At 52.7% G+C, this 16365-nt stretch overlaps 1 protein-coding gene across 4 annotated transcripts in view; it reads left to right on the forward strand.

Annotated features, from left to right (window-relative positions):
• MYO18B (myosin XVIIIB) overlaps nt 1–16365 on the forward strand; it is a 231369-nt gene that overhangs the window by 146487 nt on the left and 68517 nt on the right. For all 4 annotated transcript variants that reach the window (XM_061385190.1, XM_061385189.1, XM_061385188.1 and 1 more), the window contains 3 exons: nt 13921–14034; nt 15142–15258; nt 16017–16100. In XM_061385190.1, coding sequence (XP_061241174.1) covers nt 13921–14034; nt 15142–15258; nt 16017–16100 — 315 coding nt within the window. The remainder of the gene's footprint in view (nt 1–13920; nt 14035–15141; nt 15259–16016; nt 16101–16365) is intronic.

Below are 16365 nucleotides of genomic sequence, written 5' to 3' on the forward strand. Positions count from 1 at the left end.
CACTAACTAGGAAACAGGTTCCGAGAGGCGGAGCGACTTACCCAAGGGCACACAGCAGTCTCTGTCTTAGTGCCGCCAGTCCTGTGCCACGATGTGAGCATTTTTCTAGCACCCACCATGTGTAGGCTTTTCCTTGGGATTTCGGAGTCCCCGGACTTGGCTGCACATCACATAACAAGCATTGTTTAAAAATCACAGATTTCTAGATCCCCCTTCCTCCTTTTTTTCCCTTTGTTGAAACCCAGCATCTGTGTTTTTAACAGTCACATGAGGGAAATCCGATGCTGGTCTTAGGACCACCATTTGGGAAATGTGGGTTCTGTTTATCCTTTAAAACACCCTTTCAAGTTCCATGGCACGGGCCCATTTTGCAGGTGAGAAGACTGACGGTGAGATTATATTAGTGTGACAGAGCCTAGTTCAACCAGTTTTAAAATTCGTTAAATATTGAGTAAGGGGAAGTGGTTCCAGCACTTGCTAGTTTTGTGACCTTCACCGTGGGCTTCCATGAGCCCTTCTCCTAAATCGGAGCATTGTCATCTCCTGGTGGCCCAGGCATGTGTGTGTGGGGGGGGCGGGGGCAGTGATGAGGTGCTGCCAGGACAGGTTTGAAGAGCTTAAACACCCTCCAAAGCCTCTACAGCTTGCTAACCTTGGCGCCGGGTAACCTAGAGAAAGGTTTTCTCTCAGGGCAGATATGAGGGAATGCGTTTGAAAGCACCTCTCAGCGAGCAAACTGTGTACATTCAGTGAGTGCTGATGCGGTGTCCACTCTGGGATGATTTGAGGCCAGGCGGTGGGGATAAGGAAGTGTCCTTCTCGACAGGGGCTCCCAGTCCAGGGAGAGGCTGGCCTCAGAGGAGACTGTTGCCAGCAGGGTGACAAGATCTTTACTGGGGAATGTTGTTATTTAGTCACTAAGTCATGTCTGACTCTTCTGCAACCCCATGGACTGCAGCCCACCAGGCTCCACTGTCCACGGGAGTCTCCAGACAAGAATACTGAAGTGGGTTACCATGCCCCCCTCCAAGGGATCTTCCCCACCCAGGGATCGAACCCATATCTCCTGCATTGGCAGGGGGTTCTTTACCACTGAGCCACCAGGGAAGCCCCTGGGGAAGTGTTGGGGGGGTTAGCTAATTTCGATGTGGGAGAGGAGCTCGTGGCTTCAGCTGTCGTCCTAAAGATGGAAGTGACCCGCCGGCTGAGTAAGGCGCATGTGGGTGTTCTGGGAGGAAGCACCCGCGCGTCCAGGGGCAGAGGCAGGCAGAGTGATGGAGCATGCTCGGTTGTGCATTGTATCGCTGGTATACAGTGTTCCCCAAGGTAAGGGCAGAGAGGATAATGCTGCTCTTTGAGGCTGGAGTCAGCCATGAATGGTTTACTGAGCCTGGCTAAAGAGTTTGGGCCTTATCCCAAAGGTGACTGGGAGCTACAGAGCAGGCACAAGTGCGGTCAGAAGTGCTTGTGAAAAACGGCAGGCTTCAAGGCCAGCAGAAGCAGTGATGTGTGGCACGCCCTGCTCAGCCAGAGGCGTGGGAGGATCTCCTCGGAGTAGTGGTCCCTTGTTGGCACCAGGGACTGGTTTCGTGGAAGGTAATTTTTTTAGGGACCAGGCTGGGATGGTTTCATGGTGATTCAAGCGTGTTACATTTACTTGTTTTTACATCAGCTCCACCTCAGATCATCAGGCATTAGACCCCAGAGGTTGAGGACCCCTGCCTTAGAGCATCTCCCAGGGCCCCTGGATTCTTCCCATGTGGACAAAGAGCCCCTCGCCCCACCTTCTAGAATCCTGAGAAAATTGTCTCTTTCTACTCAGTTTCCCTCCATTGGAAGACTTGGTGCTGTCTGAGTTAACACATGAGGTTTAAGACCCTGTGATAAAACACGGAAGATGCACACCTCATGAGTTCTAATCCCGCCTCTGCTGTTTAACGAGTTAGTTGTACGATTCTGAGTAAGTCACCCTGCCTGTCAGAGGTTCCTTGTTCTTACTGAAGAAAAACAGTCATGATATTCCCAGCTTCTGGGCTGGAAGAAAGCACCCTAGACCCTGGATTGGAAGGAATTCCCTAAACTGAAACCTGTCAGGCAGGGATTTTTAAACGCAGGGCTGTCTACTGGCTCCTACATCCCCCTACCCCCACCCTGAGTTGCCTGGTGGAAGACTTTGGATTCGGGCTGGGATTTTACACGACCTGGGGCAACAGGTAGACAAGGCAACGTGTAGGGTGGGTCTAATGACGTTCTTTAGGAGCAATTACTGATTAATTCCCAGGGAATGTTTCCACTGGAAACAAGCTAATCTGGAGACAGAAGCAATCCCAGCCACCAAGATATATAATTGAGATAATCGCTATGCATAAATAACATCTGTGAGCAGCAGATGCCTGCACCTGGCTCCGAGGAGGAAGTGGAGAATGCTGTCTGCTCTGGGCAGTGGCTACCTTATTTTTTTTTTAATTCATGCCTTTGACCTTTGCCTCCTCCAGAAAGGAAATATGTCATTTGCTTTTTTTTTTCTTTTGGTTAAATGGAAAAGAGTGCCCCGAGCTCTTCAGTTGTTTACTGAATTCCTGCCGGGGGCTGTCTTCCCCCTGCCTGCTGAGGACAAAGCTGTCGCCAGGCCTTAGCCATTGGGCCCCCTGCAGAGCCCTGGCACCCCGCCCCTGCCTGCCTGCCCCCTTCTCAGCCCACACCACCTGTGTGTCTCATTCAGCACTCTCTCAAGTCTGCCGGCCTCCCGTCTTACACAAGCAATCTTTCTGCCACCTGATCTTTGAGGAGAGATTTTTTAAAATACAAATACCATCTGGTTCTTTGCATTTGGGATCCATCTGAGGCACAATCCACCTCCCTCAATTTGACCTTTAAAGATGCACAGTCCAGGACTTCCCTGGTGGTCCAGCGGTAAAGAATCCACCTGCCAATGCAGGGGGCATGGGTTTGATCCCTGGTCTGGGAAGATCTCACATCCCACGGGGATCCCACATACAACTAAGCCCTCAGGTAGGCCCATTGGGCCTGGTGCGTCTTCCACACAGTGGACTCCCAGTAGTCCCCACCAGTGCATGGAAGACTGAGGGTCCCCTTTGCCCTTAACCAGGATGGTGGTCATCGGGCATCACCCATGCTTCTGCAAGACATTGAAAATAACTAGTGGGCTCTCGGAGGGTCATCCCAGTGGAGTCTTTAGTGTGAGCGGACACTTTGGGAGCACGTCTCTCCAGCCCGGAACCATGGAACAGGTGGTTTGTTGGTGGTTCTGGATGTTTTATTTGAAGAGACTTTCTTAAAGATTATGTTGGAGTAAATTGATTCAATATTAATATAACCTCCTATCAGAGAAAGATAAAGACCAAATTGTAATTGGTTAAAAACATGGTTATCAGTGGTCTGCTCACCCCACAAATATTGACACTTCCAAGGCTGTGATGAAGTGGGAAGAGGCTGGTTTCATGGCAGACAGGGAATGCCATCTATGCTTAGCCCTCGAAGCATAGATGAACTGTTCAGCTGTGGAGGGCCAGCCTCTCAGAGAGCCCGGCCAGCCCCTGGGGCCATCGTTACCATGGGAACACAGACACTGATGGCAGACATCCATGGTTTACACTCAGCCAGTCATGGGGCCAAGAGCTTAGAGATCATGACCTAACTCTGTGCCCCCAACACACTTCAATGTAGCGAGTCCCTCGAGTAGAGGGACCTGTCCTCTGGCGCCAGAGCTCTGCACGTGAGCAAGGCCTCACCGGGTGGCAGAGTCCCCACAGGAAGCATCCAGCATTCAGTAGTCCCTTCTCTGCAGCAGGAAGCTCAGCATATGAGAATCCCACCCAAAGTCACAGAGTTTGGGGGGCAACTGGGATGCACTGTATTTATTTATTTATTATTACGTGTGTATTGGTCATGCCGCACAGCACATAGGATCTCAGTTTCCCGACCAGAGATCAAACCTGAGCCTCCACTGGACCACCAGGAAGGTCCCTAGGATGTACTTTAAATAATGTATCTTGAAAGAATTTCCAGTGTACCAAAAAATTATAAGGATAGTTCAAAGGATTCCTTTAAATCCTTCACCTAGATTCCTCAGCTTTTAACTTTTTGCCATGTTTGCGGTATCATTTTCTCACTAAATTACATCCTCTGAATTATTTGAAAACAAGTTACAGATGTGAGATCTCTTTACCCTTATCAAAATTGGAAATTTTAGCATGGATATTCTAACCCAGGGGTCAGCAAACTCAGGCTCACAGGCCAAGTCCAGCCCATGCTGCCTGATTTTTCGTTTTTGTTTTATTTTGCTTTGTTTTTTTATTACAGCCTGAGAGCTGAGAGAGGTTTTGTTTTTAAATAGCCACATATAATGTTAGATAAGTACCCGCATTTATCCTTCCATTTTGCCTCTAGGCCTGCAGAGCCTAAAACACTCTGCAGCTTGCACTTGAAGGAAAACTTTGCTGACCCCTTATGCTGTCTGCTGACTATTCTGATTTTGCCTGTTGTTTTACTCACATTCTTTGTAGCCATTTTTCTCCCTGTTCAGGGTCCAGCCTAGACTGTGTCACAGTTGTGTTCAGTCTTGTGACACTGCCCATAGAGCCTCTGTCTTTGTATTTTATGACGCTAGAATTTTGGACGAGTTCGGGCCAGTTGTGTGGTAGAAACTTCCTCCACCTGGGTGACCTAGAATTAGAAGCCGTGTGTTTTTCATTTCAAAGCCGCTTGGATTTGTGTGGGTCTGAGGGTGTTCCTGGGACACGAGACTTCTGATCTTAAAACCAAAAAAGTTCCAGGCAGACAGGGATGAACTGGTCACCCTAGAGCCAGAGCTTCAAGTCCTAAGTAATTCTGGGGAAGATAAAAGGGCCCTCCCTCTGGGCTCTCCCTAAGACCTTTTGTTCTCAAAAGGTTCCCGCAGATTTAAGGGAGAGGCCGATGAGCCAGATGCTGATTTAAGAGCCATTTCTGGGTTCATCATCTGCTCCTGTGGCTCCTGACCTGCATTCCCACCCTCAGCCTGTTCCCATTCCACAGCCCCCCACCAACCCCGTCTCGCTGTCCTTGGTCTACTGATGCAGATGAGACTTGCTGATGACACTGCGCATGGTCATTGGGTCCTTCTCCTTGCTGGTTTCTAACTGCATCACGATTTAGCCCCTTTGCTATTGATGGGCATGTAAGTTATCTAGACTTAGAGCCATTATGAACGGCCGGGCAGTGGGTGGCCTCAGGAGGGGGCGTCCGGGGCTCCTGTAGCCACACGAGGCCGTGGGCAGCTCAGGGGGCAAGACAGCAGCCCCGCTGACTGGGGCCGATTCAGCAATGCGCTGAGCTTGTCTTGCAGCCTCGCTCCCTCTGCGCATAGGTGTGGAGTCCCTACCGCAAGGCCCAGTGACCCTTCAGAGCCCCTGTCCAGTGGGAAGACAGACGTGGAGGTGCTCAGATGCTATGCTATTTAGGTGAGCACTGGGGAGCTGGAATATCACCAAAAGCGGGGCATGAATGGATGGAGGCAGGGAGGACCTTTTTTGAGTATTTTATCCTGCTTTTTCAAGTTTGTATTTTTTTTCTCTCTCTCTTTGGAGTGTGTTACAAATCCATCGTCCCCAGAGGGAAGACAGGAAGGAAATTCTTGAAGTCTGTTCAGTCATGTAGGACCTGTGCCGTCCTTTGGTCCTGTAATACAAAATGTGAAAGTGAAGTCGCTCAGTCGTGTCTGACTCTTTGTGACCCCATGTACTGTAGTCCACCAGGCTCCTCTGTCCATGGGGTTTTCCAGGCAAGAATACTGGAGTGGGTTGCCATTTCCTTCTCCAACAAAATTAGAAAGGGCTCCTAAACGCTCAAACAGACTTAAAACAAGTGAAAGGAGACCTGCTTTACTCAGCAGGTGGTAAACACATGACACAGGGCTCACAAGGAAAAGCTGTGCGTTTAAAAGCGACCTCGGTTCACTTCCTGGCTCCAGTCATCATTTAATAGCTATGTGACCTTGACACGTTAACTGGAATATCGCAGAGGCTCTCTGAGCCTCAGTTTCCTCATCAGTAAAATGAAGACAAGAGTCAGTATGTGTTGCAAATTAACAGACACGTGGTCAGCATCCACAGAGAGCGGATACTATTATTGCCCTACTCGTCATGATGATTGTTACTACTCTGAGATGAGGGCGGTGGAAAGTAAATCCTCAGAGAGCATTTCAGCGCATCGATAAATGATAGTCTTCTAGCACAATGTACGGAAAGTCACAGAACGTTTAGAATATGCCCAAGTGATTGGAGATCAAGGACACAGAGAGGAACCACCATACAGTCTTAGGAAATTTCCCTGGAGGCTGCTGTCATCCAGCTCCTAAGCTGGACAGACCATCGGTGGACCTGACCTGATATTTTTAGTATGTTCGCATTTAGTAAATTTGTTCTCTATCAGGGCTGTGTGTAGTTTGAGATGTTGGTGACTGCCTCCAGGGAAAAGCTTCCTACTAAAGGGTAACTTCTGGGCGTGCTGCTGGGACGCCACAGGCCAGGGTGTGTTGAGATTAGCCCGCCAAAGCCACCATTTCTTAGAACACTTCCCATGGCATTTGCTCTGTGGTATTTTTAAATCCTCTGAGTTGTTCAGTCAGACCCAGAAATCCAGGTTCTGATCACTCTGTTGAAATATCAGAATTTTCCCTCTTTCCCCAGCTCATTCTGTGTGTCAAGCCAACTCGTCTCGTAGCTTAATAAGTCCAAAGCAAACATTTTACCTCGGGTATTTGGAGCGGGCAGATGGCATCGCACGGGAAAGCACTGCTATTCTTCGGTTTGTAGTTGATGCCTGTGTGCTGGGAATCTCAATCGCCCTCCTCCCACTGAATGAGAGGGTGGGTGTTGGAGAGAGAATGCCTGAGACAGACCCAGCAGCAGAGAAAGGCTGTGTGCAGAGGGGGCTGGTGGTGGCCCAGAAAGAGCGAGGGTTTTGTTTTTTTTCTTCAGCTTGGGTTGAGAGTCTCACGGACTTGACTCTGACCTTGGGCAAGTCACTTCCCTGCCCAGGCTGATTCCTCCCCTGCATGGCTGTGGTGGGCTACAGTTGTGATAAACCTCAAGGCCCGCGCGGATCTGATGTGGTTGGTGTCGAAAAAATCTCATCCTGTCTTCATCTCCCCACTGAATAATAGGGAAGGGGGACTGTCAGTATTTATCCCCCTACCAGGAGGGGTCTACACACAGAATAGGAAATACATGGCTGTTACGCTGTCAAAGGGTTTTGGAGGGAGCTCCTTGGATCCAGCTTTGGGCACAGGGCTTTACTCTGTGGCTGACTCTGTATGTATTAGCTCTTCTGACTCCCTCACTCAGCCAGTGTCTGGGTTCCAGGGAACAACTGCACAGCTCACAGTTCATTAAACAGAAAAAGGGATGTGACAGGCTGAAATATCTGAAAGGTTCTGAGGCTACGACTGCCTTCAGGCTTGGCTAGATCTAGGTGCTCCAGTCATGACATCAAGAACGTCTCGTGGCTCAGCACCTTGAGGTCAGCTTTTATTCTTAGGCAGTCTCTTCCTTTTGGGGGGCAGGATGGACACTCCAGGCTTACATCCTGTGTCAGAAAAAGCTGTGTCCGTAGTCACAGCCAGAATCCTGGTGTCAGCCTTGCTACTGTCCCACGACCAACCGCTGAGGCCAAAGAAGGCAGTGCTCTGACTGGCAAGTCTGATTCATGAGCTTCTCCTCTGGGCTCGAGGGAGGGGTGTCGGCCCCATCACAGGCATCTGAGGGATGGACATTCTTTGCAGAGAAGATAGGGGTGCTGTTATCCAAAGAAAAGAGAGTAGGCATGTGCAGTCACATCGCCAGATTCCCCTTCCGGAGCCTGTGTGGTGGGGACCGCTGTTACAGAGGAGGGCAGTTAACCAGCGGCTTGGGCGTGAGAGGAGATGAGCCGCATCCAGCATGGAAGCACTGTGGGCGCCTGGGGGCTGCTGAGCACGTGGGGGAGGAGTCTCAGCCCCTGGGAGCCTGGTGTCCAGGCCGCCTGATACTTAATGCCAGGGTGACCCAAGCTAAGTCGCTTCACCGCCCCACCCATCATTTTCCCCAAAAACAGCAGTGAGAATGGCGGCTGACCCGAGCCGAGTGTGTTGTTGTCAGGGTTAAGGGAGTGAACACGGAGCTACGCCTGGCCCAGAGCGGGGCCTCAGACGCCTCCCCAACGTGCCCGGCAGCCCCCCGGGCTGCTGTGGCACTCCCATCCTGGGTGCTGTTCGCCTCCTCTTGCCCCCGAGAGCTCAGGCTTCCAGGGCCTCCAGGGTCCTCCCGGGTCCTCCCACACTGTCCAGGAGTCAGGACCGCGCCGCGCCCGCCCAGGCCGGGGCCGCGGCCCCCGGCACTCCTGTACACAGTGGCCACTGGTCAAGGTCTCCTGGCTCAGTGGCTGGGGAGGAACTGACGCCCCGCCCTGTGCAGGCGCTGGGACGGGTGGCTGATCCAGCGAGTGGATGATGGGGTGACTAGACTACTCGAGGAGGAGAGGAGCTTCTGGCCATTACAGGCATTTTGGTGCTTTGTACCCATGAACTTTGCACATTATTGTATTGATGTTGCAAGAAACAAGATTTGAAAGGAGAGAAAACATGAACTTGTAGGAAGATCAATTGGTTGTTTTGGAAGATCAATTGGAAGATCAATCAATCGGTTATTTCGCTGAGAGCCTGCTGTGGGTCCCGCCCCTACCCCAGGTCTAGAGGGGGTGGAAATCCTGGGGGCCTTTTCTCCGCCAGCCCTCCCCACCATGGTGGGGTCCCACCTGGAACCCGGGAGGGCTTATCCTCGGGGACGGGTGGTGGCTTGGAGCTGATGGGTGTGCTGGCCGCTGCCCCCCGGGACACTCGTTGCCATCGTGGCTGTGGGGCTGGCGGTGGGACTCCGGCAACCTTCCAGGGGAGCCTCTGCTCTCTGACCGCTCCACCCGGACCTCCCCCCGGGAAGACACCTTCAGAGCGGCGGTGGCCACGTCGCAAGCCCAAGGGATCTGATCTCAGCCCTGCCGAGACTTCCTCCCGACTTCATAAAAACGTCAGTCACACAGCCTCAATATGGAAATAACGTGCAGTGAGTTATTCTTCCACTACGTCATCCATAATGGAAAATCAGCCTGAGATGGCCCTGTATTTCTTCCCGCTCCCTAAAGTGTAATAAATTGAAATTTTTAAAGCTCGGCATTAACACAGCTCGTCAGCAGCATCCCTGGGCCTTCCCCGGGGGAGTCCGTGAGCTGGGGTGATGTCCGGTGTTGCCCGTCCAGACCCGATGAAACCTGGGCCTGCTTGACTTGCTTGCCTCTGGGGCCAGCACCCTCCCTCCAGCCGTCCCAGTCTGCCAGGAAGCCTAAAACCCTTCCCTGGGATTGTGGTCCAGGCCCTGCCTCGCTGGCCCCGTGACCATGACAGCTTGGCCTCTGGCACTCTCTTCACCTCTAAAACGGGGTTGGAAAGTCCTCATTTCTCAGGCTAGTGAGTGATGAAAGTGAAAGTTGCTCAGTTGTGTCCAACTGTTTGCGACCCCATGGACTATACAATCCATGGAATTCTCCAGGCCAGAACACTGGAATGGGTAGCCTTTCCCTTCTCCAAGGGATATTCCCAACCCAGGGATCGAACCCGGGTCTCCCGCATTGCAGGAGATTTCTTTACCGGCTGAGCCACTAGGGAGGCCGAGAATACTGGAGTGGGTGGCCTATCGCTTCTCCAGCGAATCTTACCAACCCAGGAATTGAACCGGGATCTCCCACATTGCGGGCAGATTCTTTACCACCTGAGCTATCAGGGAAGCCCAGTGATGAAAGAGACAACAGCAATCTCCGCCATTCCTGTTTTGGCATTGTCTCAGCACCAGGCGCTGTGCTAAGCATGCTTGGATTTTCACTGATTTATTCTGCACTAGTCCTGGAATGTGACCAGGCCCATGCTATAGATGAGGAAACTGAGGCACGGTGAGCTCAGTGACTTGCTGAAAGGCGGACGCTCCAGGTCTGACCCCACCCACGGTGCACCTGGCGCTTAGAGGGGCCAGCATGGCTTGGTTTCCTGCCGCTTCCCTTTGGTGTGAACTCTTTCCTCCCAGGAAATCCGAGTTCTGTCAATTCTCCCTGCTTTGTCTCCCTGTCATTCTACAGCCCCACCTGCCTCAGGTCATGGTGACAGGACTGAGTGGCTTCCGTGGTCACAGCAAGCCTCTGGGCTGTATTCTCTACAGTTGGAGTTCTCTCTTTATTTAATCCATTCTGCTCTTTTCAGAGTGTGGCTTTCCATGAGGGGCAGCAGAGTACAGTGGTTAAAGGCTTGGCCTCTGGGGTTGGACCAACCAGGTTTCCCCGCTGCTGGCCATGTGCCTGGGAGCGAGTCACTTCACCTCCATGAACCTCTGTTTCCTCCGAGGTCAGTTGGTCCTCACAGCGACACCTTTTCTCCTAGGGACCTCTTGGGGCTGTTGAGAAGTCAGGCAGATAGAGGCCATGTACCGGACATGGTCCCCAAGCAACAGTAGCAGGTGTGACCATTGATTCCTGAACCATCAGGAGCAAGATAATCCTCTCTCCAGCCCGACAGGAGCTGAAACTGACGCCTGCAGCCCCGTGTGCTGCTTGCATGCCACCTCTGCCCCTCTCTGCCTGGGGAGGGATGAGCTGTCTCTTGCCCGGCTTGCTCCAGGGAGCCTGGGGAAAGGAAGGAGCATGTCAGATATGTGTGCATGCTCAGTGGATAAGTCATGTCCGACTCTTTGCGACCCCATGGACTGTACCCTGCCAGGCTCCTCTGTCCATGGGATTCTCCAGGCAAGAATACTGGAGTGGGTTGCTGTTTCCTTCCCCAGGATATCTTCCCTCCCCAGGGATCAAACCTGTGTCTCCTGCATTGGCAGGTGGATTCTTTATCGCTGAGCACCAGGGGACAGAAAATACAGCCTTCCCTCTGTGGGGGTTCTGAGGACCAGCGGCATCATGTTGATGAAACCCTCCTTCAGCCAAAGGCGGGGCTCAGCAGATGGGAACTGCGTCGTCTGTGGGCTCCACTTGAACTCTCCCTTGCCTCCTGGCTCTGGGCCTAGCGACTCGGCCTGGCAGGGCCCCTGCCGGACACCTCCTTCCACTGCTAGTTATCTGACATCATCTCCCGTGCTGGCCCATCTGCTCCTGCCTGCCTGTTTCTTTGTTCCTTGTACAGTGCCCTGTGTAGACCCTTCCATTTCTCCCCACTTCCTCTCTGATCGAAGCACTCCACCAACCTCTTCCTGAAGGACCACAGCAGCATCCTCTCTGGCTGCCCTGTTGCTAATTTTGTCCACAAAAGTGCATCCTCCCATGGCAGCCAGAGGGAGATCACGCCGCCCTCCTTAGAGAGTGTGGTTTTCTTGCAGACTGAAACAAACCTGAACTTGGCACCCCGGCTCACTGCTGTGACTCCCACCCACTTCCTCAGCATCGCTGCCTCCTGGCCCTCTCTGTGAGGCTGACCAGTTATCAGTTCAGTTCAGTTGCTTAGTCGTGTCTGACCTTACGACATCATGGACTGCAGCATGCCAGGCTTCCCTGTCCATCACCAACTCCCAAAGTTTACTCAATCTCATGTCCATCGCGTTGATGATGCCATCCAACCATCTCATCCTCTGTCGTCCCCTCCTGCCTTCAGTCTTTCCCAGAATCAGGGTCTTTTCCAGTGAGTCGGTTCTTTGCATCATGTGGCCAAAATATTGGGAGTTTCAGCTTCAGCATCAGTCCTTCCAGTGAACACCCAGGACTGATCTCCTTTAGGATGGACTGCTTGGATCTCCTTGCAGTCCAAGGGACTCTCAAGCATCTTCTCCAACACCACGGATCAAAAGCATCAATTCTTCGGCGCTCAGCTTTCTTTATAGTCCAACTCTCACATCTGTAAATGACTACTGGAAAAACCATAGCTTTGACTAGACGGACTTTTGTTGGTATGACCAGCCATACTAGCTGCCTTTCTGTTCTGCAGCACCAGGCTCCTTGCTGTTCCTGCCTCAGGACCTTTGCACTTCCTGTTGCCTCCATTCAGGGAACCTTCCCACTGAAAGCTCCACCTGGCTATTTCCTTTGCATCTTTTAGGTGTTAGTTGCATTAAGTGCCTCTTCTTAACGAGGCCTCTGACTTGTGCCTGAATCGAGAACTGGCTTTGCCCTGCCAGCCTGCAGAGGAGCCCTCCACCCCACCACCCCCTGCCCTGCCTTCCCAGAGGCCCTGGAGTCACCTGCGGGGGGGATGAGCCCATGCCTGACTTCTCATTTCCCCTGTCGATTATGCTCTAACATCGCCAATTACCTCCCCTGCTCCACATCATTTTTCTCAGTGTGTCTCAGTCCCTCCCAGTTGCTGAGAGAAATGGGCCACCGAGCCCTCCCCACCCAGCCCAGCACGGGGCCCTGCTGCAGAAACACACTTTCCTTACAGCCTTGAGGATGGAGCTTTGGGGAACTGTGGCTGCTGGCAGGGCGTGGGGCTGGGATTAGAGGCACCGGGCCAGGAAGCTGCGGGAGGAGGCTGGGGCCTTGGTTTCCCGGCTGTGCGCTGGAGGTATCAGCGGCACACACCTCCCAGGTCTGCCCCAGGACTGCCAGGTGATACTGGAATGAAGGCAGCCTGCCTGCTCCCCAGCTCCAGTGTTGTTATTGTGACACTAACGTCAGGCCGAGCTCCCGGATGTGCTGAGGAAGATGAGCGTGGTTCCAGGCGGCCTTTCCCCACAGAGACCCCCTTGGCCAGCTGTCCTTGGGGCGTCCTCTGCCCTGGCCCCCCATTTTCCTTACAGTGATCAATGGGGCCTCTTCGCTGGGTGGCCTCAGGGAGCTGATTGTGTGCATGACATTTCAGTAGAAGTCTAGCTTGCTTTTTCCCCCCCTGTCTGTTGGCGCCAACCTTAATGTCATTTACTATTTTGGAGGACTGTGGCCTGGCAGTTGAGAAAGCAAGCTGGTCTGGACGATTCAGGTGGTGTCTTTGCTCCTTGCAGCTGTGTGACTCCAAACAAGGCTCCAGCCCTCTCTGAACCTTAAGCGCTTGCCTTCAGTGATTTATAAGGCGGTTTTCTGCTCAGAGATTCTAGGGTTCAGAAACCGTAGAATGGGGGGATGCTCAATCGCAGACTTAGGGTTTATGCACGAATATGGTTTCTCCAGTGGAAAATGTTTGTCCTCTGGGGCCACAGAGGTCCTTGTACCCACTCCCTTGGCCCCACTGTGCTAGCACAGGGGGCCTGCTGTGTGCAAGTGGACAGAAGGAAGAGAAAAGAAAGGTCGAGAAAGAGAAACTTGAAGTCAGTGGCTCTTAACCTTCAGGAATCTAGTGAAGTCATGTACCGGGAGGTGCTCACACATAGAATATTTTGCATACCATTTAAAAGGGGGTTCACAATTCTGATTGAAAACATCTGCTTGGCAAGTCCCCACTGAATGAACTATGAGCAGCTCCTCTAGGAAGCCTTCCGGGCCCCCATCCTGTGTTCCAGGGTCCTCATGCCCTCCTCTTCCTTGTACTGTCATTACCTGTCCCTTCCTTCTCCCCCGTAGGAGGGCAGGGGCCACCATGAGTGTGTTGTGTGTGCCAAGTGCTGAGTGGGTGGCAGCAAGTACCCGCTGAATGGGTGGGGGCTCACCCCTGGCGCTAAATCGGGGGTGGCCTGGCCTTAGTTTGTGGGACAGGGCTTCCTCAGTGTTGAGTGGGCTTGGAACCCGGCCGCCTCTACCTCAGACAGCTCTGCTGCCCGCTCCGTGGGTTGATGAAGAGCCCTGAAGATGGAAGGGTCGCCTGCACGCCCCTTCCTGGAAGGGGCGGGGCCAGGCCGGCGGGGAGGGCTGATCAAGGGGGCCACTTCATGAGACCTCTCCCCTCGCCTCTCCCCCTCTTGCCGGGTCCAGCTGGAGCAGAGTGAAGCCAAGTGTGAAGATGCGTTGAAGACCCAGAAGGCGCTGACGGCAGACCTGGAGAACATGCACAGCGAGCTGGAGAGCATGACCCGCAGCAAGAGCCTGGTACCTGTGCCTCCGGGGGCGGGGGCGCCACGGGCACAGCGGGAGGGGCCGGGGCACGCCCTGTACTGTACGAGGAGGTCCAGATGTCCCTCATAGACCCACTGAGTGCTCGGCACTCGGAGAGCACTGGCAGCCTTCTCCGAGCTGAGTGTGATCCAGCCGTTGGGGTGCGTGTGAGGGTCAGCTGTGTGAAGGGAGGCAAGGCGCCCCCTGTGGACCCAGGGTGCTCAGCCCTGGGGGACACTTCCAGTCCGAGCCTGTCGTTCGCTCAGCACCGGAAGCGGAAGTGGAAGCACAGCTATCTGTTGCGAGCCCACACCATGCCAGCCACCCCCAGTCGCCTGTGGTAGACCCAGGAGGGCACGTGGTCACTTTTGCCGGGCTACTTCTTCAGGTCCAGACTTCAGGCGGAGCCGGTTTGGACTTAGTCCTAAAAGGACCCCAGCCATCTGGGAGCTCAGCGCTGAACAGGGACAAATGAACATATATCACAGATCTATTATGCTTGTGAAGATTGGGTGTGGTTTCTGTGTACCCTCTCTGGGTGTACAGGGTCGGCTTAAATTTATACACAACATGTAAAACCCTAAAGTTTAGGTGGAGCTAGAGATTTATTGGCAAAAGCTTATATCTGGCCCTTCTGTCCCAGGTTTGGTTGGTGCTAGATCGAGGGGAACCTGCCCATAAACGTTGACACACACACATGTACAGGGATGAATGTACACACTCACAAGGTCACAGACGCACCTCCAAATAAAGACCCTTGTAGGTAAAGTAAGCATCTAAGTTTAGCCATAGTTACTGAGATTGCTCACACATATGCACCATGCACACTTAGACTGTATATGAGTAGATTCCTGGGTGGGCTTACACATCTATTCACATACACATGCTGCATTCATACAGCCAGCCTCATGCCTGCCTAGTGTGCACACATGCGTGACATACCCACAGGAGGCGTTGGCACAGCTGTGGCCTCCCTTTCAGGTAGACATTCACCCACCTGACACACCCACGGGCAAGCCTCCCTGCTGCTCATCACCCTTCCCCCCAGCAGACCCTCTCCCACCCCCTCCTACCTCACCTGCCCTTGTCCTGCTCTGCCAGGTGGACGAGCAGCTGTACCGGCTGCAGTTTGAGAGGGCAGACCTCCTGAAGCGCATTGATGAGGACCAGGACGATCTGAATGATCTCATGCAGAAGCACAAGGACCTCATTGCTCAGGTAGTGGCCTTGGGCAGAGAAGGCTTGGCGGCCTTGGGTGGGTGGGCGGGGACAGTGAGCAGGGGACTCAGTCGGGCCACTCTCTGGTCTCAGGACCTTTGAGGATAAACCACAAAGGTAAGTAGGAATCATGACTCAAACTTACTTTTGTTCAAGATGGACATTTATGTGTTGATTTACAAAAGCAGTAAATTAGTACACCCATTATAAGTACTGTAAAAGAATAAATACCTGTGGGAAATAGCAAGGAGCCCTCCTCCCCTCTGGAATCCTCTCTAGGGATAGTCACATTCAGCCATTTGGCTCAACTCTTTCTTAAGGACTCTCCATTGCTTCATTTAGTCTTCAGTCAGACCCTATGTAGAGGGTCTCAGCAGAGACCATCAGCCAGTTTTACATATGGGGACACTGAGGTGCAGAGAGGTTCTGCGGCTTGCTATGACTGGAATCCACGTCTAGAACCCCAGTTACCTGACCTCAAATAGTACTCTTCCCTCCGAGTTCTGGCCCTAGTGCTGCAGCCATCTAATTCCATCTGGGCTCTCAAGGGTGTATGATAAGGCGCTGGACAGTTGACCGAAGCTATGGGCTATGGCGTGGGAATGAACCGCTCTCGCTGAGATACTGGGGGGATGTGAGGGGCCCTTTAGAACTAGCTGTTGTCATAGACACTCTGTGGTGTGCACATATCTGTGGTGGGAGAACAAGGGACTTCCAGCAAAGCCTGTGGTCTCAGGTGACACTTTTCATCTCACCAGTCTGCTGCTGACATTGGGCAGATCCAGGAACTGCAGCTGCAGCTGGAGGAAGCCAGGAAGCAGAAGAACAAGCTTCAAGAACAAGTATGTGCTCACAGCCGCCGTGTAGTGGGGGAGGGCCATGGAAGCTGCTGTTCATTCACTCATTGTTCACTCAGCTTCAATCACATGTCAGATGAATTGAGGACAGTCTCAGAAGACACACACACACACACCGCTGCCCATGCTTGTTCACACCCATAGACACACACACACACTACTGCCTATGCTTGTTCACACCTGTAGACACACACACACACTACTGCCTATGCTTGTTCACACCTGTAGACACACACACACTACTGCCCAT

The sequence above is a fragment of the Bos javanicus genome, chromosome 17 (genome assembly GCF_032452875.1).
Source record: "Bos javanicus breed banteng chromosome 17, ARS-OSU_banteng_1.0, whole genome shotgun sequence".
In the NCBI taxonomy this organism is placed as follows: Eukaryota; Metazoa; Chordata; class Mammalia; order Artiodactyla; family Bovidae; genus Bos; species Bos javanicus.